Source organism: Salvelinus fontinalis, chromosome 2 (assembly GCF_029448725.1).
Source record: "Salvelinus fontinalis isolate EN_2023a chromosome 2, ASM2944872v1, whole genome shotgun sequence".
Taxonomy (NCBI): Eukaryota; Metazoa; Chordata; class Actinopteri; order Salmoniformes; family Salmonidae; genus Salvelinus; species Salvelinus fontinalis.
The window spans coordinates 61203888-61231492 of record NC_074666.1 but is presented as its reverse complement, the minus strand read 5'-3'; the positions used below and the strand labels follow the sequence as shown (position 1 = coordinate 61231492).

The following is a 27605-nucleotide window of genomic DNA, read 5'->3' as shown; positions in this document are numbered from 1 at the left end:
GCTTGTGTACGCATAAACACACGTACAACAGAACATTTAATAAGGATTTATGCTAGGATCACTTAAGGGTTCGAGCCAAATACCAGCCTTAGTAAAGTTGAACATTTACCCTGAGGCTTTTGACTCTACAGCTACAGTACTCACCAGTTTCTCCCCAGAGGTCTATAGGTCATCCCTGTAGACTGTCTGAAGCTAGGTGCCTTACAGCTGTAGACTTATCATGTAGTTCTCAACTTAGGATAGTGCCCTAAGCAACACACCACCAAGTAGGAACGCCTTAGATATGACATTAGACAATGCCATGATAGGGTCATTTTACCAAGACCATGGACCTATATGGAATATAGTCCCATTATATGATTAAGGTGTGATAACTAAATTATGTATATCTTTTGTTTATGCTTTTATAAATGTTTTGTTTCATTGTCTTTGACACTTAGGAAGTGATAGAGCCATAAACAATTTTCCCAGATTCTAAATGTTGTAAAACCTATATGATTAAATATTAAACTATTTGTGAAAAGATAGCAATGTGATTTTAGCCTTCTAAATTAGATAACATTTTTTCATATAAACTTGTTCCAAGTCGGTAACCACGCCCATGTGAGCACAGACATTGTGGCAACTTGATGGAACCACCCTCAAAGGCGAGAGCTTGAAATTACTTGTTGAAGAATTAACATATTAGAGCAGAGAACGTGAGGATCATCCACACGTTGAGATGTTTGTAATTTAAATCTCTACAGACGAGAGCGTTGAGCGGTGGCTACATGGCTGACAAATGGTTTAAAAACTACAAGACTAGAAAGTGGTAAGACACTCTGAAACTCACGAGTGAAGAAGATAAAGACTACACTGGAACATGCAGTCTGCAGCTGTTTTAGTAAACTCGACCAAAGACCACTGTTTGTGCAACATCTGGAGGATCCATCCTGGACAAACACTCATAGAGAAAGAAAACTACTTCTACAAAGGACAGTAGGCCTCTGGTGGACAAACTAGAGGCCAACTACTCCCCAAAGGCATAGACGGACCGGGTGATTTCAACAGAGAAACGACAAAGACATACAAGCGTAAATATATACGTTGCAATTATTTTCGAATGAGCGGTGGTTCATGTGCAAAGTATTCATTCTCATGAGCATAGCTTTCACATGTATGTACCAGCCCATTCTCTTTGTCTCTCCCGCTCTCCTTATCTTGCCCCTCCCTTCCCATTGTGTAACCAAATGGTCATATCGGGTTAGTCCACTAGGGACTTTTCATTGCATTATGTTAGAAATCGCTAATCTATTCTGTGTGTGTGTTTATGTAATTCTGTGTGATTATTTAGTTAGTAAGTAAATAAATAATTAAGCCAATTTGTGTATCGCTGATTCATCATTTAGGCTAGGGTTCGTGCAGATTTACGAGGTCAAAAACGTTCAGAATGAGACTGATTTGAGGAAATTATTGATTATTGACTGTTATGATATTGAGATATTCTGATATATTCTTGAGTTAATTCGGGAAGCGGTGACTCATTAAACAAACTTTTCCTAAGGTGCCCCAAGTTACTAATGAGTGAATTGTTGCATGATTAATTTAATCACGTGATAATTAAACATTGGTAATTATTCGATCAATACCCTGTCATCACATGAATGATAGTCACGTCGCGACACACTCTAACATGCACAGATGTACAAAGATTTACTCGGATGTTTGCATCTGCATGCATACGTGTGTGTGTGTGTTTGTGTACTGTATGTGTCTTACAACAGGCCTGTATAAATAAACAATAGCTAAACCCTGAAAATCGATAAACAACTATGGATATTGGACAGACATGTACAAATATGCATTGTCAATGGGGCTCTACTCACTGGTGGTGTTGTATTTGACACCATAGAACATCTCTGGACATGGCCGTGACACCCACTCCCCTGCAGTGCTCTTGGGCCAGCAGGTACCGATGGGATCGATGGACATGTTACAGAACAGGCCTGAGTGACAGAGAAAGGACCGAGGGAGATAGCGAGACAGACACAGAGAAGGGGATCACAAAAGGAAAGAAAGAGAGAGGACGAGAGAAAAAAAGCCAGCGTTACAACCAGTGGACTTGTGTCTGTGATTGTGGACGGACAGAGGTTAAAGAGCGCAGTGTCACAGCTGTCTAACAGGAAGTGGATGGTAACTAAAGAACAGGACATGACCACTGTGACCTGCCTAGCAGTGCTTACAGGTAACTGGAACTGGCAGCAGCAGGGTCGACCACACACACGCATGGTCACAGACGTCGTAACCATGGCACCAGTCATCAACTGAGCTACAGCCTCAGCTGTATTCAATTATAATAACCCGTAATATTTCTAATGTTTGAACATTGTACATTTTGGAAAGTTGTGCCGTGTTAACCCATTACATTTTACATTTCCATCCCTCTTATATGAAGTGGTATTCAACAGTAGGAAGTCACTGCTTTGTTTTAGATCACCCCTCAATCTATAAATGCCAACAATTACATGAATTATGTTGATTGAAAGTTTGTTTACAAATACTAATTGAAACGTGCAAAGTGCAAACTAGGATTACAGTTGCAATGCTGTAATGTGTACTCACAATACAGCTACACTGTATCTGACTATGTAAGTACAATTTAAATACATGGTTATAGTGCCACCTCATATAAAGTGGGAAGCCAATTTCCTTGTTGATTTTTCCCATCTCTGTAAACGTGGCATTGTAATACAATGCGATGGCAGTCAAGATAGGGCTTGTTATTGCCTGTGGAAAAATGATGGCTTCAGTTATGATTACAAACATATTACAATAACCTATTACATTTAATGATATACTGTACTGTGTCTGAGCAACAATCTGTTTGCACTCAGGTGAAAAACCCATTGTATGAATTTTCTATTTACCTAAAATTGTTTCCTTAAAAATCATTGAACATGTATATTAACATATTAGTAAAAGATCCATGTTGTGTCACCACCATGGGATTGGAGACAAACAGAATGAAGTGTGATGTAAACAGAGAGGTCTACATTCTTGGGGACCTGAATATTGACTAGTTTTCATCAAGCTGTCCGCTCAAGAGGAAGCTTCTCATTGTAACCAGTGCCTGTAATCTGGTTCAGGTTATTAATCAAACTACCAAGGTGTTTACAAACACTACAGGAACAAGATCATTGATCACATTTGTACTTATACTGTAGAACTTTGTTCTAAAGCTTTATCCGTACCCATTGGATACAGTGATCCCAATATAGTGGCTACATCCAGGAAAGCCAAAGTTCCAAAAGCTGGGCATAAAATAATGTATAAGAGATCATACAAACAATTTTGCAGTGATTTATGTAGATCATGTTAAAAATGTTTGTTGGTCTGATGTGAATCATAAGGAGCACCCAGATGCTGCATTTGATGAATTTATGGAATTGCTTCTTCCAATTATTGATAAACATGCAACCTGTTAAGAAACTGACTGTTAGAACTGCTACGGCTGCATGGACTGATGAGGAACTGTATGGTTGAAAGAGATTTTTTAATTTGACTTGTATTATTTAACCTTTATTTAACTAGACAAGTCAGTTAAGAACAAAATATTATCTACAATGACGGCCAACATCGGCCAGACCCTAACCCAGACGACGCTGGGACAATTATGCGCTGCCCTATGGGACTCCTAATCACGGTCGGTTGTGATACAGCCTGGAATTGAACCAGGGTCTGTAGTGACGCCTCTAGCACTGAGATATAGTGACTTAGGAGCCGTGATGGGGCAAAATGAGTGGCTAATAAGTCTGGCTGCACATCTGACTTACTGCAAATTGAGAAATTATGTGACTTATGCCAAGATCAATGATATAAAAATGATGAAAAAAACTTTTAATGAAATTAAATATTTAATCGAATCAGGTGGCTTATTCATCACAAAACATTTTGACTTTGCCAAATATTTTAATGATTTCTTCATTGGCAAAGTGGGCAAACATAGGCAGGAAATGCCTTGTATGGGTGAGACATCGTAATGATGCATAAAAAAAACGAATAATGAAAGAAAAGCATTGCAAGTTTGAATTTTGTAAAGTTAGTGTGGGAGAGGTGGAAAAATGATTGTTAACGATCAATAAGGACAAACCTCCTGGCATCGAGGATGGTAGCTGACTCTATAGCCTTTCCTATCTGTCATATCTTGAATCTGAGCCTAGAGGAAAGTATTGTCCTCAGGCCTGGAGGGAAGCCAAAGTCATTACGCTACGCAAGAGTGGTAAAGCGGCCTGTCAGCTTGCTGCCAGCTCTTAGCAAACTGTTGCAGAAAATGGAGTTTGACCAAATACAATGCTATTTCTCTGCAAACAAAAAACGTATGTGTTATGGCTTTTCAACCTCTGCCATAGTCAGAAAAATCTATCTAATGGAACTCAGAGGGTTTTCTTTAATGGAAGCTTCTCTAATGTCAAACATGTCAAGTGTGGTGTAACACAGGGCAGCTCTATAGGTCCTCTATTATTTTCTATTTTTACCAATGACCTGCCACTAGCATTAAACAAAGAATGTGAGTCCATGTATGCTGATGATTCAACCATATACGCACCAGGACCCACAGCTAATGAAGTCACTGAAATCCTTAACAAAGAGCTGCAGTCTGTTTTGGAATGGGTGGCCAGTAATAAACTGGCCCTGAACCTCTCTATATCTAAGAGCATTGTATTTTGATACAAATCATTCCCTAAGTTCTTGACCTCAGCTGCATCTGGTAATGACAGGTGTGGCACTTGGTGTTATCTTAGACTGTAAACTGTCATGGTCAAAACATATAGATTCGATGGTTTTAAAGATGGGGAGAGTGAAGTCTTTTTTTGACACCACACTCCATAAAGCACAAAGTCCTACAGGCTCTAGTTTTATCTTATGTTGATTATTGCCCAGTCATAGGGTTAAGTGCTATAAAGAAAGACCTAGTTAAGCTGCAGCTGGCCCAGAATAGAGTGGTCCAGATCCAGAACAAATGAAAGGAAATGTACAGTATTATACAGAGCCATGAGTTCAGCCTTCCATCGTATATAACACTAGTGAACAGCAAACCTGGTTTCCAAAAACAAATAAAGCAACACTTCACGACACAACGCCTCTCCCCCAAGTGACCTACTTGTTGTTTGTATGTACTGACATATATGTGTACAGATGAAGTCGGAAGTTTACATACACTTAGGTTGGAGTCATTAAAACTCGTTTTTCAACCACTCCACAAATGTCTTGTTAACAAACTATAGTTTTGGCAAGTCAGTTAGGACATCTACTTTGTACATGACACAAGTAATTTTTCCAACAATTGTTTACAGACAGATTATTTCACTTATAATTCACTGTATCACAATTCCAGTGGGTCAGAAGTTACATACACTAAGTTAACTGTGCCTTTAAACAGCTTGGAAAATTCCAGAAAATGATGTCATGACATCAGAAGCTTCTGACAGGCTAATTGACATCGTTTGAGTAAACTGGAGGTGTACATGTGGATGTATTTCAAGGCCTACCTTCAAACTCAGTGCATCTTTGTTTGACATCATGGGGAAATCAAAAGAAATCAGCCAAGTCCTCAGCAAAAACTTTTGTAGACCTCCACAAGTCTGGTTCATCCTTGGCAGATAATTCCAAACGCCTGAACGTACCACATTCATCTGTACAAACAATAGTACGCAAGTATAAACACCATGGGACCGCTCAGCCGTCGTACCGCTCAGGAAGGAGATGCGTTCTGTCTACTAGAAATGAACGTACTTTTGTGCAAAAATGCAAATCAATCCCAGAACAACAGTAAAGGACCTTGTGAAGATGCTGGAGTAAACAGGTACAAAAGTACCTATAGCCACAGTAAAACGAGTCCTATATCGACATAACCTGAAAGGCTGCTGAGCAAGAAAGAAGCCGCTGCTCCAAAACCGCCATAAAAAAGCCAGACTATGGTTTGCAACTGCACATGGGGACAACGATCATACTTTTTGGAGAAATGTCCTCTGGTCTGATGAAACAAAAATTGAACTGTTTGGCCATAATGACCATCGTTGATGCTTGCAAGCCGAAGAATACCATACCAACCGTGAAGCATGGGGGTGGCAGCATCATGTTGTGGGGTGATTTGCTGCAGGAGGGACTGGTGCACTTCACGAAATAGAGGGCTTCATGAGAAAGGAAAATGATGTGGATATATTGAAGTAACATCTCAAGACATCAGTCAGGAAGTTAACCTGTTGGGGATGGGGGCGCTGTTTAGACTATTTATGCTAATGTGGCTAATTTTTTAAACGGCTTCCCACAAAATCCTTGATCGTACAATATGCATATTATTATTATTATTGGATAGAAAACAGTCTATAGTTTCTATAGGAGTTGAAATTTTGTCTCTAAGTGGAACAGAGCCCATTCTACAGCAATTTCCCTGACATGGAGTCAGATTTGAGAAACGTTGGCCACTTTTCTGAAGTCATTTAAACGGGCACTGTCGTTGCTATGACTATACGGACACTTCTTACGTCTTCCCCTGGATGCCTTTACGTGATGACGATTCCAACGGGCTCGATTGCTCGTTCACAGGCCCTACAAATGAAAAAAACCTTTAGCTAGCAAGTCTTTTCTTGCTGCGTAACGCGCGTGGAAGACACCGACCCTCTCCTGTTCCAAGCATTAGTTTAGCCTGTTATATTTCTCCGGTCATCTTTTCACTCGTTATAGGAGTTACAAACATCACAAAGTAGTTAATTTAAAGCGTTTTATAGCAATTTATATCCGTTTAGTGCGATTTTGGGACATTTATTTTTGCAACGATGTGAAAAGTTGGTCACGCTTTTCAGTTCATCCCGAACGTAGTTGACATTTCCACATGGCAAGAGGACAGCTTTCCACCAAAAGACGATTTCTCCCAAGAAAGGATCCTTTGCCCAAGATACTGATGGAAGAACAGCTCAAGGTAGGACATTTTTATTATGATAAATCGTGTTTCTGTCGAAACATTTTAGTGGCTTAGGACGCCATGTTTTTTGACGTAGCTTCGCTTGGCGCAAACTGTATTGAAAAGTAAGGATAAATTAAAAAATGTAATAACGCAATTGTATTAAGAATTAAATTGTCTATCAATCCCTGTCCACCCTATATTTTTTAGTCACGTTTATGAGTATTTATGTATAAGAGTAGATCACTGTCTAAGTGGCGCAAGGACGTTTTCTTTACCAGCTTGTCTACATTTCACATTGTCTAACCATGATTTTGGTGGCTAAATATAAACATTTTCGATCAAACTGTATATGCATGTTGTAATGTGATGTTACAGGAGTGTCATCGGAAGAATTCTGAGAAGGTTAGTGAAAAAATTAATATCTTTTGGCGATGTTGACTTTTATCGCTCACTTTGGCTAGAATCAATGCTGGGCTGCTAATTGCTATGTGCTAAGCTAATATAACGATTTATTGTGTTTTCGCTGTAAGACACTTAGAAAATCTGAAATATTGTCTGTATTCACAGGATCTGTGTCTTTCGATTCGTGTATGCTGTGTATTTTTACGAAATGTTTGATGATTAGTAGTTAGGTAAACACGTTGCTCATTGTAATTATTCTAGTCCATTTGTGATGGTGGGTGCAATTGTAAACTATGCCATCTACCTGAAATATGCACTTTTTTCTAACAAAACCTATCCCATACCATAAATATGTTATCAGACTGTCATCTAATGAGTTTTTTTGTTGGTTAGGGGCTATAAATATCTTAGTTTAGCCGAATTGGTGATGGCTACTGGTGTTGGTGGACAAATAAAAGATGGTGGAATATGCTAATGTGTTTTTAGGTAATAGATGTACATCTTTACATATTGTGTCTTCCCTGTAAAACATTTTAAAAATCGGAAATGTTGACTGGATTCATAAGATCTGTGTCTTTCATTAGCTGTATTGGACTTTAATGTGTGAAAGTTAAATATTTTAAAAAAATATTTTTTTTGAATTTCGCGGCACTGGTTTTTCAGTGGGGGGGGGGGGGGGAGTGCCGCTAGCGGCACGCTGATCCTAGACAGGTTAAAGCTTGGTCGCAAGTGGGTCTTCCAAATGGACAATGACCCCAAGCATACTTCCAAAGTTGTGGCAAAATGGCTTAAGGACAACAAAGGAAAAGTATTGGAGTGGCCATCACAAAGACCTAACCTCAATCCTATAGAACATTCGTGGGTAGAACTGAAAAAGCGTGTGCGAGCAAGGAGGCCTACAAACCTGACTCAGTTACACCAGCTCTGTCAGGAGTAATGGGCCAAAATTCACCCAACTTATTGTGGGAAGCTTGTGGAAGGCAACCTTACGTTTTACGTAAGTTAAACAATTTAAATGCAATGTTACCAAATACTAATTGAGTGTATGTCAACTTCTGAGCCACTGTGAATGTGATGAAAGAAATAAAAGCTGAATTAAATCATTCTCTCTAATGTTATTCTGACATTTCACATTCTTAAAATAAAGTGGTTATCCTAACTGACCTAAGACCGGGAATTTTTACTAGGATTAAATGTCAGGAATTGTTTAAACTGAGTTTAACCTGTTTGGGCTGCAGGGGCAGTATTGAGTAGCCGGATAAAAGGTGCCCATTTCAAACGGCCTCGTACTCAATTCTTGCTCTTACAATATGCATATTATTATTACTATTGGATAGAAAACACTCTCTAGTTTCTAAAACCGTTTGAATTATATCTGTGAGCAAAACAGAACTCCTTTTGCAGCAAACTTCCTGACAGGAAGTGGAAAATCTGAAATCGATGCTCTCTTCTAGGGGCTGCCTATTAAAGTCCTTGATATTTAAAAGTTTAGATGCACTTCATACGTCTTCCGCTAGATCTCGACAAGGAGTGAGAGAAGAAATGGAGTGTGTAACTTGATCTGGACTCGAATCATAGCTCTTGGCATGACGTGTCACCAGTTTCCTGCTTTCTGGAGAGCGCGAGCAGGGACCTGGATTTGCCTTCTGATAAGCTGCCGTTATGGACGACTAATATCTCCGGCTTTGATTTAATTTGATATATGTGACGATATCATCGTAAAGTATCTTTTTTCAATATAGTTTAATCCGATTATTGAATTTTTTTCGGGAGTTTTGCCGTGTTCCGTTCTCTTCCGTTTGTTGACATGGAGAGATTCGCGCCACTTGGCAAGTGTGCTTGCTAAATCGAGAGGGAAAAAGGCCGTTCTAAATCCAAACAACGATTGTTCCCGACATAGGACCCCTTGTACAACATTCTGATGAAACATAAGCAAAAGTAGGACCCATTTTATGATGCTATTTCATATATCTGTCGAACTTGTGAACTAGTCATTTGCGCCCAGCTTTAGGGTACTCTCTCGCTATACCTAAGCTGGATGTCGTAATGAAGTTATTTTTAGAATTCTAACACGGCGATTGCATGTATTTTGTATTACATGTATTTTTGTATTTTACATGTATTTTTGTATTTTACATGTATTTTTTAGTTATGTTTATGAATAGCTATTTGGTCAGAATATGTGTGTCAGAAAAAGTGTCAGAAAAATATCCGGACGTTGTGGGAAAAAGATGCTACGTTAGCACAATGTATAACCACTGATTTCAGCTCTAAATATGCACATTTTCGAACAAAACATAAGTGTATGTATAACCTGATGTTATAGGACTGTCATCTGATGAAGCTTATCAAGGTTAGTCAAAAATTATATATCTTTTGCTGGTTTGTTACGATCGCTAACTTTTGCTACTGGGAAATGGCTTGTGTTTCTGGCTATTGTGGTAAGCTAATATAACGCTATATTGTGTTTTCGCTGTAAAACACTTAATAAATCGGAAATATTGTCTGGAATCACAAGATGCCTGTCTTTTATTTGCTGTACACTATGTATTTTTCAGAAATGTTTTATGATGAGTATTTAGGTATTTGACGTTGGTGTCTGTAATTATTCTGGCTGCTTTCGGTGCAGTTTCTGATTGTAGCTGCAATGTAAACTATGATTTATACCTGAAATATGCCCATTTTTCGAACAAAACATAGATTTATTGAATAACATGTTATAAGACTGTCATCTGATGAAGTTGTTTGTTGGTTAGTTTGGTTGGTTCTTGGTTAGTTAGGTTGGCGTTGTGCATGCTACCTGTGCTGTGAAAAATGTCTGTCCTTTTTTGTATTTGGTGGTGAGCTAACATAAATATACGTGTTGTTTTCGCTGTAAAACATTTTAAAAATCGGACATGTTGGCTGGATTCACAAGATGTGTACCTTTCATTTGCTGTATTGGACTTGTTAATGTGTGAAAGTTAAATATTTCTAAAAAATATATTTTGAATTTTGTGCCCTGCACTTGAAGTGGCTGTTGTCATATTGTGACTGGCCTCGGGCTTGCAGCCAGAAGAAGTTAAATGTATTTGGCTAAGGTGTATGTAAACTTCTGTCTTCAACTGCAACTGATTGATGCGCACACGCATGCACACACACACACACACACACACACACACACACACACACACACACACACACACACACACACACACACACACACACACACACTACATGTTAATATTTTTAAATGTACAGTACCAGTCAAAAGTTTGGACACACCTACTCATTCCAAGGTTTTTCTTTATTTGTACTATTTTCTACATTGTAGAATAATAGTGAATATATTAAAACTATGAAATAACACACATGGAATCATGTAGTACCCAAAAAAGTATATTTTATATTTGAGATTCTTCAACGTAGCCACCCTTACCCTTGATGACAGCTTTGCACACTCTTGGCATTCTCTCAACCAGCTTCATGAGGTAGTCACCTGGAATACATTTAAAATAGCAGGTATGCCTTGTTAAAAGTACATTTGTGGAATTTCTTTCCTTTTTAATGCATTTGAGCAAATCAGTTGTGTTGTGACAAGGTAAGGGTGATATACAGAAGATATCCCTATTTGAAAAAGATCAAGTCCATATATGGCAAGAAGAGCTCAAATAAGCAAAGATAAATGACATTCCATCATTACTATATGTGTCACGCCCTGACCTTAGTTCCTTTTTATGTCTCTATTTTGGTTTGGTCAGGGCGTGAGTTGGGGTGGGCATTCTATGTTTTGTGTTTTATGTTTTCTATTTCTGTGTGTTTCGCCGGGTGTGGTTCTCAATCAGAGGCAGCTGTCTATCGTTGTCTCTGATTGAGAACCTTACTTAGGTAGCCTTTTCCCACCTGTGTTTTGTGGGTAGTTATTTTCTGTCTTTGTGTCTGTACCAGACAGGACTGTTTTGTTTCGTTTCGTTTCGTTCTCTTTGTTATTTTGTTTAGTGTTCTGTTTTAATAAATTAACGTGAACACTTACCACGCTGCGCTTTGGTCCGATGAATACTCACCTTCAGACGACGATCGTTACAATATGACATGAAGGTCAGTCAATGCAGAACATTTCAAGAACTTTGAACATTTCTTCATTGCAGTCACAAAAACCATCAAGTGCTATGATGAAACTGGCTCTCATGTGCACCGCCACAGGAAAGGAAGAACCAGAGTTACCTCTGCTGCAGAGGATACGTTCATTAGAGTTACCAGCTTCAGAAATTGCAGCCCAAATAAATGCTTCCCAGAGTTCAAGTAACAGACACATCTCTACATCAACCGTTCAGCTGAGACTGCGTGAATCAGGCCTTTATGGTCAAATTGCTGAAAAGTAACCACTACTAAAGTACCCCAATAATAAGAAGAGACATGCTTGTGGCAAGAATCACAAGCAATGGACATTAGACTGGTGGAAATCTGTCCTTTGGTCAGATGAGTCCAAATTTGAGATTTTTGGTTCCAACCATTGTGTCTTTGTGGGACTCAAAGTAGGTGAAAGGATTATCTCCACATGTTTGCTTCCCGCCGTGAACGATGTGTGATAGTGTGGGGGTGCTTTGCTGTTGACACAGTCAGTGATTTATTTAGAATTCAAGGAACACTTAACCAGGATGGCTACCACAGCATTCTGCAGCGATACGCCATCCCATCTGGTTTGTGCTTAGTGGGACTATCATTTGTTTTTCAATGGGACAATGAACCAACACACCTCCAAGCTGTGTAAGGGCTACTTGACCAAGAAGGAGAGTGATGGAGTGTTCCGTCAGATGACCTGGCCTCCACAATCACCCGACCTCAACCCAATTGATATTGATTGGGATGAGTTGGACCGCAGAGTGAAGGAAAAGCAGCCAACAAGTGCTCAGCATATGTGGGAACTCCTTCAAGACTGTTGAAAAAGCATTCCAGGTGAAGCTGGTTGAGAGAATGCCAAGCGTGTGCAAAGTTGTCATCAAGGGTAAGGGTGGCTACGTTGAAGAATCTCAAATATAAAATATATTTTGATTTGTTTAACACTTTTTTGGTTGCTACATAGTTTTGATGTCTTCACTATTATTCTACGATGTAGAAAATAGTACAAATAAAGGAAACCCAGGAATGAGTAGGTGTGTCCAAACTTTTGACTGGTACTGTATGTAAATTGTAAAGTTTTTTGTTGTTGTTATGTGTCGGACCCCAGTAAGACTAGCTGTCACCATTGGCGTCGGCTAATGAGGATCCTAATAAATCAAGTCAAATAGATATTGAATAATGTTAAACATGACTTGAAAAAGCAATCAGTTCCATCTCCTACAGAACTCTGTGTAACCCCAGCTGAATGGAATTGAAATGTCTGCTAAAGAGATTATAGTGCATTGAGGTGTAACTGAACCTGTGTAGACAGAGAAAAATGTAGGTTTTCATTCACGTCTGAAACAGAGCTTTTCTAGTTGATTTGCATCAGGGCTTGAAGAGGGTGGGGATGTAGACATTACATTCACTCTATAAAGTGTGTCATTGTCCAAAACCTTGGTGCTCTCCGTTTCCTCACATCTTTGTGTGGCAGACGTATGCTAACAGATTGTGTTAATGCCTTGTGTTAATCTGCTATGCCTTGGGTGGATGGTATTTTTACCTTGTAATTGGGAAGGAATTGTGTGTGTGTGTGTGTGTGTGTGTGTGTGTGTGTGTGTGTGTGTGTGTGTGTGTGTGTGTGTGTGTGTGTGTGTGTGTGTGTGTGTGTGTGTGTGTGTGTGTGTGTGTGTGTGTGTGTGTGTGTGTGTGTGTGTGTGTGTGTGTGTGTGAGTAAGATCTATTAAAGGAGCTGTCGAAGCTCTTGGTCGTTTTGACACGGCAGGAAACATTAGTGACCTTTTAGATACACCGCATCACAGAAGTCACCACAAACGTCACAAGCCGTGAACCGGTCTCCAATTGATTATCCACACTACTAAGTACAAAGGCTGTTTTACAAGAATCCCAAAGGTAATTAGATTAATATTCTTGTAAACTCAACCCTTGTCAACAGCAGTGACTAGGGTCTGCAATTCATGACGGACTCCAATTCATGATTGTTTCCGGGGTGTTTCCCCTTCAGACAGACAAATCTCCCAACCAATCGTGAGGCAGACATGCCAGAACATTACGATTTCAATCCAGAATGTACAAGCAAAACCTTTGCAGTTGTTTAAATGATGGTGGTTGACGCAAACTAGCTACTTGTGAAATGCACACATTAAAAATAACCTTTGTGATCTCCATCTTGCTAGCCACTATTTTGTGTATGGGGTATGTGGCCAACAAGGCAGTGACACAGGCAGTTTCTCTATGACAAACTGACATTCTATTATGCACAGACATTACGTGTTAACCCGGAACATTGGCTGCATAGTGGGAGGCGACTGGGTTAGCTTTCATTGCATATAGATTATCTCAGCAATAACCATGCTTGCATCTCAGGTCTCTGTCTCTCTTTACGGTGTTTTCCATTTCCATTTTAGTAATTTAGCATACACTCTTATCAAAGCGATTTACATCTAGGGTTAGGATGCAGTTTTCCCCTGTCATGTTTGTTCATTACTGCAATGCCTGAGCACAACAGATGATAGCAATATATGTGCATAAAGATGAAAGCATGATAAAATCATATTTCCAATTAATGGAAAATAAGCAAAGATGAGTCACAAACTGCGTGGCCTGCTATGGACCCGTAATCCACCGTGGGTCACTAACGTACTAGCAACAACATCTGTGTTAACGTGCTAGCAACAACACGCTAGTGGAAAACATGCTTACAGGTAGCGGCAAACCTGAACCTGGGGATAAGGGGATTAACACCTCACTGCGGCCTTCCATGATGACCATACCAACAACAAAACAGCAACAACAGCAACCACCACACTAGGGATACAGCTGGGCAGGTAACCTTTAGTGACAGCTGCTGCACTACCAGTGAGGCGTCTGTGTCTGTTAGTCAGGTGAGCTGGGAGAGTGGGAGGAGAGGGGGAGAGAATGAGTGAATGAAAGAGGGAATGGTAGAGGGAGCGAGGTTGAGAGAGCGACAACAACTGAATGAGAGAGAGTGAATGACAGAGAGAAACGTAGAGAGCAGCAGACTGAAGAAGAGGTAGGCAGATTGCTCGGGTGGATAGGCTCTGTTTAGCTATAACACCATGTTGAAATAGTAATTGAGGCAAGCCATATCTGGGCTAGATAGATGTCAGTACCCTTACGGAAAAACCAAATGAATTTCTGTGAAGATGTGATAACGTGACAACATGTAAAAGCAACCTGTGATATCACAAAACTTCACATGTGAAAACATGATCTCATCTGAAATAAATGTAACAATAAATGCTTTAAAAATGGAAAACTCCAAATTCTATTTTCACGTGAACTTTTTTCACGTGTGAAAATGCAATTAAACATGTGAGTTAGATTTTCACATGTAAATTTTTCTTACATGTGGAACTGCACATTTGATTTTAACATGTGAGAATTCACTTTTCAGGTGAAAGTTGTTCACATGAAAGTACAAATTCGATTTTCAAATGTGAAAATGTGTCAAATGTGAAACTTAATTTAAAATATCACCACGTGACGTGTTCCAAAACTACATGGTTTCACATGTGAAAGGATATGTGATCACGTGAAAATCCACATATCATCACATTTAAAGCGTTACAAAACCATGAATTCACATGTGAAATTTCACATGAAATTATGTGGTTTTTCCGTAAAGGGTTATGGACGGATAAATAGATGGAGTAAGAGAAGAGAACACATAAGCAAAATAGGAGGTGTCTGTCTGGGTACATTTAGCATTGTCGGACTACATATGCTAGTGATTCGATAAGTCGTAAGGAGAGAAGACTTTCCGATGTTTTTTTTCCCCCCAAAGATTTAAAACTTCAGTGAAGACATCCAAGCCTCACTATGTAAATGAGAGAGGTAGAGACGCTGGAGGGATTTGAAAACCCAGCACAACCCCAAACACGATTCTGCTAAACTAAAATGGAGATAAAACGCAAAGTTGTGGCGCTGCAGGCAGTTTAAAACTAATTAGAGCACGTCAGATTGGAGGAGGCAAGCAGGCAGCCCTCATACGGCTGATAACGTTACTCTGGGCTTTGGTAGAAAAATGTGTTACTTATTAATCAAACAAAGGGGACTCTAATTTGTCCTGCACAGCTTTTACAACTACAGGCAGCAATGCATCATGGGCTGCCAAAGAACAGCCCTAGTGATTGGCTTAGAGAAAATCCTCCCCTTCATTTCATGGAGGGGGGTCAAATGTATCTTTCTGTTTTGGAAGAGCACAGCGGGATGTGACATTTACTTTAAACCGTAAACCGAATATAGGAAAAAATAGGACCGTAAAATAAAGAGTAGTGGCTAAATCGTCTAATATAATTGTCCCAATGCAATTTCCATCCTAATAATTTAGCTACAATGGAGAGTGGTAGAAGTTTGAAAACAAGCATTTCGCTACACCCGCAATAACATCTGCTAAATATGTGAAAGTGACAAATAAAATTGGATTTATTTGGTTTGTATAGTTCTGCCTCATACAAATCCAATGTCCAGAGTTTGATTCAAGTTGGAATGTGTTAATCCATTTATTTGTTGTTATTCTCTTTACAAAAATTTCATGAAAAATGTAACAAAATGGATTCTGATCAAGCATGGAAATGAAAAGGTCCTTAAATTCAAACAAAACTAACACACATGGCATGGCCTGGCATTACCAATACTTTTTAACACATACCTTCAGACCCTGATGTTGATGAATGTCTAAGATGTTGCTGTGAGTGCAGCCCTTTGTCAGGTGAGTAACAAAACTAGCCCAAGACACATGTTTTCTCTGTATCAAAAATGAATGCGGCTCTTTTGTGTTACATACCCTGAATCATATATCTTGCAGAAGCATCAAAAATGACACAAACTGATACCAGGCAAGACACACTTACACTTTGGGACCACGTGAACATTTCTACTGTACTCACCGGCAGTGACATTGCTGGGCGTGAGGGTCAGATTCCACAGTGCCAACGTACGTGCTGAAACACAAGAGGAAAATCAAATATTAATACAACACTAAAATATACAGGAAACACATGAATAAAACCATATTCCATTTACAATTCATGTATAGTCCTTTTCAGGTTTGACATGACGATGGATACGTGTCGGATCAATGGTGACAACAAAGGAAAACAAAGAGACTCAAAATGTCATAAAAGTCTTGTCATGATCTTCTCTGTATTCTGTCCTCCATTACTTTTAAAACGTGCTACCGGTCAACATAGACAATTAGGCACGCAAGACGCAACACTAGTGAAATCATTTCAACAATCTGACAAGGTGGAATACAAGAGACAAAAGAAGAATCGTCTTTGATTAATATTTGTAAACATGATGCTTGCCACTGTAACCAACCATTCCTTATGCCCCGTTCCCCCTATCCCTCACCCACCCCCTCACCCACCCCTTTCCCCTTACATTTGCACAGCACTTCATTTCATACTATACGTAATATATAAGCTCGGCAAAAAAAGAAACGTCCCTTTGTCAGGACCCTGTCTTTCAAAGATAATTCATAAAAATCCAAAGAACTTCACAGATCTTCATTGTAAAGGGTTTTAACACTGTTTCCCGTGCTTGTTCAATGAACCATAAACAGTTATTGAACATGCACCTGTGGAACGGTCGTTAAGACAATAACAGCTTACAGACGGTAGGCAATTAAGGTCACAGTTATGAAAACTTAGGACACTAAAGATGCCTTTCTACTGACTCTGCAAAACACCAAAAGAAAGATGCCCAGGGTCCCTGCTCATCTGTATGAACATGCCTTAGGCACACTGCAAGGAGGCATGAGGACTGCAGATGTGGCCAGGGCAATAAATTGCAATGTCCGTACTGTGAGATGCCTAAAACAGCCCTACAGGGAGACAGGACGGACAGCTGATCCTCACAGTGGCAGACCACCTGTAACAACACCTGCACAGGATCGGTACATCTGAACATCACACCTGCGGAACAGGTACAGGATGGCAACAACAACTGCCCGAATTACACCAGGAACGCACAATCCTTCCATCAGTGCTCAGACTGTCCGCAATAGGCTGAGAGAGGCTGGACTGAGAGCTTGTAGGCCTGTTGTAAGGCAGGTCCTCACCAGACATCCCCGGCAACAACGTCACCTATGGGCACAAACCCACCATCGCTGGACCAGACAGGATTGGCAAAAAGTGCTCTTCACTGACGAGTTGCGGTTTTGTCTCACCAGGGGGGATGGTCGGATTTGCGTTTATCGTCGAAGGAATGAGTGTTACACCGAGGCCTGTATTCTGGAGCGGGATAGATTTGGAGGTGGAGGGTCCATCATGGTCTGGGGCGGAGTGTCATAGCATCATCGGACTGAGCCTGTTGTCATTGCAGGCAATATCAATGCTGTGCGTTACAGGGAAGACATCCTCCTCCCTCATGTGGTAACCTTCCTGCAGGCTCATCCTGACATGACCCGCCAGCATGACAATGCCACCAGCCATACTGCTCGTTCTGTGCGTCATTGCCTGCAAGACAGGAATGTCAGTATTCTGCCATGACCAGCTAAGAGCCCGGATCTCAATCCCATTGAGTACGTCTGGGACCTGTTGGATCGGAGAGTGAGGGCTAGGGCCATTCCCCCCAGAAATGTCCGGGAACTTGCAGGTGCCTTGGTGGAAGAGTAGGGTAACATCTCACAGCAAGAACTGGTAAATCTGGTGCAGTCCATGAGGAGGAGATGCACTGCAGTACTTAATGCAGCTGGTGGCCACACCAGATACTGACTGTTACTTTTGATTTTGACCCCCCCTTTGTTCAGGGACAATTTATTTAATTTCTGTTAGTCACATGTCTGTGGAACTTGTTCATTGGAACTTGTTCAGTTTATGTTTTAGTTGTTGAATCTTGTTATGTTCATACAAATATTTACACATGTTAAGTTTGCTGAAAACAAATGCAGTTGACAGTGAGAGGACGTTTCTTTTTTTGCTGAGTTTACATGGAAATATTCCCTTTTTCTCTCCGGCGTATGCTTTGATGTACAGTTCCATTATTCAAAAAGTGCAGGGTACTAGGCACCCATGGAGCATGTTTCGTTTGAGCCAGGGCCACATCGCATCTCATCATGAAGGAAACCTAGCACTCATGACTGTGAAATAGTTCCTTCCAAACATAATTCCATGCCCGTCTACCTTCTCTTTTCCCCTCATTGAACTTAGAACAAAGGACAGTTGGATAGAGGACGCTATCTATGTCAATAGAACATAAATATATATTAAAATATTCATAAAGTACAGGCAGTTTGGGCTGTAATAAGGTGATGAAGACAGAGGCAGTCTCACATGAATGGACAGACCGTTCTTTCATTTAATCTTAGATCATCCTCAAGTCCTGAGCCGGAATATAGAGGTCACACAGCACACTGTAATGGCTCAAACACACAACGCATTTCATCCTCAAAACACTGCTAACTGTTTCCATGATTCATCCTGTATCTTTGGTGGATTCATATCCCATTTTGGTGGGAGTCCATGTTCATGTTCAGTATGTGCGACTTGGCCTTGCTAGTAGGCCGTGGAATGTTGATATGATCGTTGATATTCACGATGCATTTTCACTGCTCCTAAAGCCCTGTCTCTTAGACCTTCAGTCTGTTCCCCCTAACTGCCACTGTGGCTGCCGTCCACTGACATAAAACAAGTTGGCCCAAGCACATGATTTCAACATAAACGGTTGTGTTATGCTCAGAGAAAGACACACACAGACACACATCCAATCACTTAGCACGCACGCATGTACACACACACACACACACACACACACACACACACACACACACACACACACACACACACACACACACACACACACACACACACACACACACACACACACACACACACTAACCCTCTAACCAGTGGACCGCATGTCCACACACTGTGAGCACTGTGAGGACTGTGAGCACTGTGAGCACTGTGAGGACTGTGAGCACTGTGAGCACTGTGAGGACTGTGAGGACATGCGGTCTGCTAGTTGGAGGGTAGGTCACACAGACAGCACACACAGCACGTGTGTTACTACATTGATAACACAAGTCCTACAATCCGTCTTCAGAATTATTCTATAATAGAGGAATTCCCCAGGGACGTACTCACTCGTGATGACTGTGTCCACGCTCCACAAACATTACCATAACATCCTCCCCTAACAGGGAACAGGCTCTGGACATGGCTTGTGACAGTCCATCCATTATAAATAGTTATAATTAGAGAGGATGCACCCTACTCCCTACATAGTGCACTACGTTTGACCAGAACCATATGGGCCCTGGTCAAAACTAGTGCTCTACATAGGGTGCCATTTGGGACTCAGGCAATCATTCCAGAGAGACTGCAGGTCCCTAGTGATCCTATACCCTTGGTTCAGGTTCAGTGAGCCCCTGCATGGGTAGATTATATGTCAAAGGACCAGGCCATTGAGATAACATGCCCTGCAACCTATACAGGCTCAGAGCCAATACAGTACAAACGGATCCCTGTGATCTCGCTGATACCTCAAAAAACCCATAGAGATACACAGTATTGAATTTGCTTTTCCATCTCAATAAATAATAATTTCACAGTACTGTATGTATTCAATGGGTAATCTAATAGATCACCCATCTCCCAAGACCAAGTCCCATCTCATGATGGTCTTCTGTGCAGTAGCAGAGGTCAATGCCCTCTATTCTACCAGACGGGGTCAGTGCGGCTGACTGAACGCAAATGAAGAGAGGTCAGAGTCAGAGTTGTCCTCCAGCTAGTCACCCTACTGTAGCTCTCAGAGTATACCCTTCACACTGGTCTCAAATTATATCAAGAACTCAAATATCACACAACTACTAGAGAAAGGTGCCACTCTTCAGTGCACTGGTGGTACTGTTGCCTCTAAACCAGCTATCATAACAATTGTCAACAGCATTCCATCCTGCATCCCTCTGCTGGCTTGCCTCTGAAGCTAAGCAGGGTTGGTCATGGATTGGGGACCAGATGCTGCTAGAAGTGGTGTTGGAGGGCCAGTAGGAGGTACTCTTTCCTCTGGTCCAAAAGTAAATATCCCCAATACACCAGGACAGTAATTGGGGACATTGCCCTGTGTAGGGTGCTGTCTTTCTGATGGGACATTGAACAGGTGTCCTGACTCTCTTTGGTCATTCATTATTGTAAGAGTAGGGGTGTTAAACCCAGTGTTCTGGCTCAGTTCTGTCCCTCGTACCATCATGGCCACCTAATTATCCCCGGCGTGTAACTATTCCCCAGGCTGTTGCTGTGAATGTGTTCTCAGTCAACTCTCCGGGTTCTAAAAAAAAACTGATCCAGCCCTACCACTCACCTAAATGCTGTGCTCACGCACCAATAATTATTCCTTGCATTCATTCATGTGAGCGAGTCATCCCACACACACGTTCCAGTGATTCATTTCACCGCTGACTGGCGTAACGCAACTTGACAAGATTATTGCTCAATTAATAAACCATGACTCATGCAAACCGCAGATGTTAGAAACAGAGCCTAAAACAGTTGCAATCATCTTTTCACACCATTTCAAGTACAAAAATCAAGCTTTTTGTTCTCAATAATTGGCTTACTGTGAAGATTGATGGATAGGCAGGATAGGCAGTACCGCTCTCTCTCTCTCCCACACACTGAAAGCTATTAGTAACTGTGTGATGAGTACAGGATAAGCTATGTAGATAAGAGATCTACCCAGGCAATTCCGGGATAAATACAAATAGGCTAGAATGTAGGAATTACTTATGGTAGTCATGTCGGAAAGATTTTAAGGGAGACGTTCAATACTACAACCAATTCAACAACAACTTGTTGGTGTAATAGCACTGATAAATCATGGCCTTCAGAGGCCCATTAAAGGGAGACAGACATTGATTCATGAAATCTGAGATGAGATGTTAATCACTGTTTGATCCGCGTACTTTCCCAAAGCTTCCCTCTGTTTAACGGGCACAGATATCAGAGATGGATGGAGCCAGAGAGAGAGAGAGAGAGGGAGAGAGAGATGAGAGAGAGAGAATGAGACAGAAAAGGAGAGAGAGGGAGAGATGAGAGAGAGAGACAGAGTACTCTCTTGACATGTGGAAGGGAGTAAACATCCTCTACTGCAGATAGCAGGATATATGGTGAGCATTGGTGGGAAGGAAAATCAAATCCATAGGAAAACATGCTCTGAATTTTGTGAATGAAATGACAAAACCTATAGAATAAACAACCAGCTATACAATTATGGAGGGTGTTCATATCTTACTGGAACTATTAAGTGTACACAGCAGCAAGTAATAATGTGAGGGGGCCGCTGTACATATCCCCATTTAAGTTTTCTGTTGAATAGTCACCATGGAAACAGAACAACTGCTGCACCTGCTGCACAACCCCCCCCCCCCCCCACCCACCCACCCACCCACAAGTTTGATATGTCAACGTCTATTGACGCCAGCCAGCCATTGCCCTTGATTGCGCTGACTTCTAAACAGCAGTTCTTAGAACAGTTTATTGAAGTGGGCTGAGACGATTGTGTTAAACAAAGTGTTAAACAAAGTTATACAAAGTCGATGATTTCTCTCTGCGTTAATAGCTTGTCTATTAGACATCCTCAGTGTTCTTTCTCAGCACTGCAATGACCTTAATCGTAAGCCACTATCATCACGTTCCCCTCTTTTCTCTGCTCATAACAATTTGCCACAGTATCTTCCCTTTGTAGGTCAACAGGGTGCTCATAAGGGCTATGGATAAAAAAGGACTATGCATTATTCTTGCTTTTTACTAAGCTGCTTAATTGCAACCAAGTAGTGGCTAATGTGCATCTTATCCTTCGATATCCCTTCAAAAGCACTTAAGGCTAATTAAAGAACTGGGCACTGTGTGTGTGTGTGTGTGTGTGTGTGTGTGGGTGTGTGCGTGCGTGCGTGTTACTGAACCATCGCTCGCTGGTCCAACTGACACAAATAGTTAATTGCACACAAGCTAATTTGATCCTTAAAGGAAGAAGAAAATTGCTTATTGCATTAGTTGAAAATGGCTTCCATCCAATTAGCAGGCTAATTCAAGGGAGACAACATCAATACTGCAGCTTCATCAGCGTTTTTTTTTTGTTAACCTTTATTTAACTAGGCAAATACTGAGCTATATTGTATGCAAACATTTTTTTTATTATATTATTTTATACTAATACAATTGTACAAGATTTTGTTTAACAAGTAATAATTTTTTTTGTAAATCCCCAAGCACAAATCAAAATCCACAAAGAAGTGGTTAATTGGCCACAACATCAACATTTTGCAATGGCCATCTCAGTATCAGAACTTCAAACCCAATAAAAACTGGTGGTTTGAATTGCAGAAGGAAGTCCATAAGCGCAGACGAGGGATACCAAGGATGTAGAAGGATTTTATATTAAGAAGGATTGTGTAGGGGGGAATGGTCTAAGCTCCCTCCCAATGTGTTCTCCAACTCATACAACAGCTCAGTGCAGTTATCTTCGCAAGGTGAGGTATTGAAAAAAATGTGTTTATTTTTTAAGATAGATTACTTGTTAAACCAAATCTCTTTCTCTGAGCAATTGTATTAGTATAAAATATATTTTTGGGGAACATACAATGTAACTCAGTATTTGAATTATTTATTTTATACAATAATTTTTGCTCATCTTATCAAGGGTGTCAATAATTTTGGAACCCCACTGTATTTGCATAGTTTATTTGCAAAGCTCTAGTCTCGTCAGAGATGGGCAGTATTTCTGTTACATGTACTGTATGTGAAATACGTATTTGAATTTCTTCTGAGTATTTTGCATTTTGTATTACACTGGGATGAACTACACTCAATGTATTTTCGAACAAGATATTTCGAAAGCTGTCATTTCTATTTTCAAAATACTTTTCTATACAATTTTTCATATAACTGTTAACATTTTTGTTGTCGTCTTTCACCCTACATTGGTATCAAAAGTTTGATGGCGCTACTGTGTGATGAGAGTGTCTGCTAAATGAACAGTGCATTTGGAAAGTATTCAGACCCCTTTCCTTTTCAACATTATGTTACATTACAGCCTTATTCTGAAATGGATTCAATTACTTTTTCTATCATCAATCTACACACAATACCCAATAATGACAAAGCGAAAACTGATTTTTAGAAATGTTTGCAAATGTATAAATATTTAGACCCTTTGCTATGAGACTTGAAATTGAGCTCAGGTGCATCCTGTGTCCATTGATCATCCTTGAGATGTTTCTACAACTTGATTGGAGTCCACCTGTGGTAAATACAATTGATTGGACATGATTTGAAAAGGCACACATCTGTCTATATAAGGTCCCACATAGACAGTGCATGTCAGAGCAAAAACTAAGCCATGAGGACGAAAGAAATGTACGTAGAGCTCCGAGACAGGATTGCGTCGAGGCACAGATCTGGGGAAGGTGACAAAACATTTCTGCAGCATTGAAGATCCCCAAGAGACAGTGGCCTCCATCATTCTTAAATGGAAGAGGTTTGGAACACCCAAGACTCTTCCTAGACCTGGCCACCCGGCCAAACTAAGCATTAGGAGGAGAGGCCTTAGTCAGGGAGGTGAGCAAGAACCCAATGGTCACTCTGACAGAGTTCCAGAGTTCCTCTGGGGAGATGGGATAACGTTCCAGAAGGACAACCATCTCTACAGCACTCCACCTATCAGACCTTTATGATAGAACGGCCAGACGGAAGCCACTCCTCAGTAAAAGGCACATGACAGCCAGCTTGGAGGTTGCCAAAAGGCACCTTTTTGAACTCTTTGTTCCTGAATGGCAAGCGTCATGTTTGGAGGAAACCTGGCACCATTCCTATGGTGAAGCATGTTGGTGGCAGCATCATACTATGGGGATGTTTTTCAGCCTCGGGGACTGGGAGACTAGTCAGGATTGAGGGAAGGATGAACGGAGCAAAGAACAGAGAGATCCTTGATGAAAACCTGCTCCAGAGTGCTCAGGACCTCAGACTGGGGCGAAGGTTCACCTTCCAACAGGACAACAACCATAAGCACACAGCCAAGTCAATGCAAGAGTGGCTTCGGGATAAGTCTATGAATGTCCTTAAGTGGCCCAGCCAGCGCCTGTAATTGAACCCGATCTAACATCTCTGGAAAGACCTTAAAATAGCTGTGCAGCGACACTCCCTATCCAACCTGACAGAGCTTGAGAGGATCTGCAGAGAAGAATGGGAAAAACTCCCCAAATACAGGTGTGCAAAGCTTGCTTCAACAAAGTACAGAGTAAAGGGTCTGAAGAGTTATGTAAATTTGATATTTAAAAAAATAAATAATAATCCTTTGTCATTATGGGGTATTGTGTGTAGATTGATTAGTATTTAAAACATTTGTTTTAATACATTTTAGAATAAGGCTGAAACATAACAAAATGTGGAAAAATTAAAGGGCTCTGAATAATTTCCAAATGCACTGTATATCTAAAATATTATAATTGCAAAGCATGCTGAGTATTACTCTGATGACCGCTAAACTAGGCCAATGACAGTTCCCAGTGTGCTTTGCAGTTGTTAATTTTCACATATACCTTTACATTTTGGTAATTTAGCAGACACTCTTCTCCAGAGTAACAGTGCATTCAACTTAGGTAGATGAACAACAACATATCACAGTCATAGTAAGTAAGACATTTCCGTAACGTTACTGAGAATGTTGTTGCTTTTCGGCTGGCTACTTGCAAATTGTATTTTTGCATTCTAAAAAAGAAAATACATGTATGTTAATGTATGTTATAATACTTTGCAGAAGTATGTTTTATTTGATTTTGATACATTGGTCTTTGGGGTATTTTGGAGTAGTATATTGTCATGCCTCTTTTGCACACCAGTATCTCTACTTGCACATGATCATCTGATGATTTATCACCCCAGTGTTAATCTGCTAAATTGTAATTATTCGCTCCTATGGCCTATTTATTGCCTACCTCCTCATGCCTTTTGCACACATTGTATATAGATTCACTTTTCTTTTTTCTTTTTTTTCTCCTACTATGTTATTGACTTGTTTATTGTTTACTCCATGTGTAACTCTGTGTTGTTGTCTGTTCACACTGCTATGCTTTATCTTGGCCAGGTCGCAGTTGCAAATGAGAACTTGTTCTCAACTAGCCTACCTGGTTAAATAAAGGTGAAATAAAAAAAATAAAAAAATTGTAATATGTCATTCATGCCCATCCCTAAGTTGTGTTTTCACCTTTCATGTGGAAGTTGAAAAGATAAGGAATAAATAGCTCTGAAAAATTGTCTGATGGGCAGGGAAGACTATGTTCCCGTTCGTTGTGTGTCATCTCAGAACTTTTGCATTGTTGATTTCCCAAGAGTGCTCTAGGAGAAGGTGGTGACCTCATGACATGAGAATGACAGTTGAAGAAAGAAACTGTTACATTTTGTGCTGTGTAAACTCTATATCCAGCAATATTTCGGACATTTTCCTCTGAGAGACACAAAAAAACCTATCCTCTGTGGTGGCTGACAATTTAAAAGGGAAACAAAGAAATGACACATTTTTTTCCCATTGAATTCCATTTCAAACACTATCATGGTGAGTGGGAGATATGGATGATTTCATCTTTGACATGTCTAGATAATGTGCTAGACATGATATCCTCGATGCTCTGACGTTAAAGCTCTTCACTTTTTATGGCCCTCTGTGTAGCCAACTGTACACTCGTGGCCAAAAGTTTTGAGAATGACACAAATATTAATTTTCACAAAGTCTGCTACCTCAGTTTGTATGATGGCAATTTTGCATATACTCCAGAATGTTATGAAGAGTAATCAGATGAATTGTTCATTTGCCATGCAAATGAACTGAAACCCCAAAAAACATTTCCACTGCATTTCAGCCCTGCCACAAAAGGACCATCTGACATCATGTCAGTGATTCTCTCAATAACACAGATGTGAGTGTTGACGAGGACAAGGCTGGAGATCGCTCTGTCATGCTGATTGAGTTTGAATAACAGACTGGAAGCTTCAAAAGTAGGGTGGTGCTTGGAATCATTGTTCTTCCTCTGTCATCCATGGTTACCTGCAAGGAAACACGTGCCGTCATCATTGCTTTGCACAAAAAGGGCTTCACAGGCAAGGATATTGCTGCCATTGCACCTAAATCAACCATTTATCGGATCATCAAGAACTTCAAGGAGAGCGGTTCAGTTGTTGTGAAGAAGGCTCCTAAAGTTGATTTGGGGCACCACCAGTACAGAGCTTGCTCAGGAATGGCAGCAGGCCGGTGTGAGTGCATCTGCACGCACAGTGAGGTGAAGACTTTTGGAGGATGGCCTGGTGTCAAGAAGGGCAGCAAAGAAGCCACTTCTCTCCAGGAAAAACATCAGGGACAGACTGATTTTCTGCAAAAGGTAGAGGGATTGGACTGCTGAGGACTGGGGTAAAGTCATTTTCTCTGATGAATCCCCTTTCCGATTGTTTGGGGCATCCAGAAAAAAGCTTGTCAGGAGAAGACAAGGTGAGCGCTACCATCAGTCCTGTGTCATGCCAACAGTAAAGCAGCCGAGGACCATTCATGTGTGGGGTTGCTTCTCAGCCAAGGGAGTGGGCTCACTCACAATTTTGCCTAAGAACACAGCCATGAGTAAAGAATGGTACCAACACATCCTCCGAGAGCAACTTCTCCCAACCATCCAGGAATAGTTTGGTGACAAACAATGCCTTTTCCAGCATGATGGAGCACCTTGCCAGAAGGCAAAGGTGATAACTAAGTGGCTCGGGTAACAAAACATTGATAATGGCCAGGAAACTCCCCAGACCTCCCCACATTGAGAACTTGTGGTCAATCCTCAAGAGGCGGGTGGACAAACAAAAACCCACAAAATCTGACAAACTCCAAGCATTGATTATGCAAGAATGGGCTGCCATCAGTCAGGATGTGGCCCAGAAGTTAATTGACAGCATGCCAAGGCGGATTGCAGAGGTCTTGAAAAAGAAGGGTCAACACTGCAAATATTGACTTTTTGCATCAACTTCATGTAATTGTCAATGAAAGCCTTTGACACGTATGAAATGCTTGTAATTATACTTCAGTATTCCATAGTAACATCTGACAAAAATATCTAAAGACACTGAAGCAGCAGACTTTGTGAAATGTAACACTTGTGTCATTCTCA

At 40.6% G+C, this 27605-nt stretch overlaps 1 protein-coding gene across 4 annotated transcripts in view; it reads right to left on the bottom strand.

Moving 5' to 3' along the window:
- Positions 1 to 27605, bottom strand: part of LOC129822630 (corticotropin-releasing factor receptor 1-like) — a 168149-nt gene that overhangs the window by 107236 nt on the left and 33308 nt on the right. For 2 of the 4 annotated variants that reach the window (XM_055880997.1, XM_055881003.1), the window contains exons 3-5: positions 16357 to 16410; positions 10764 to 10823; positions 1866 to 1985 (exon numbers count right to left, since the gene is read on the bottom strand). In XM_055880997.1, coding sequence (XP_055736972.1) covers positions 1866 to 1985; positions 10764 to 10823; positions 16357 to 16410 — 234 coding nt within the window. The remainder of the gene's footprint in view (positions 1 to 1865; positions 1986 to 10763; positions 10824 to 16356; positions 16411 to 27605) is intronic. The other 2 variants (XM_055881010.1, XM_055881015.1) reach the window with 1 other exon arrangement.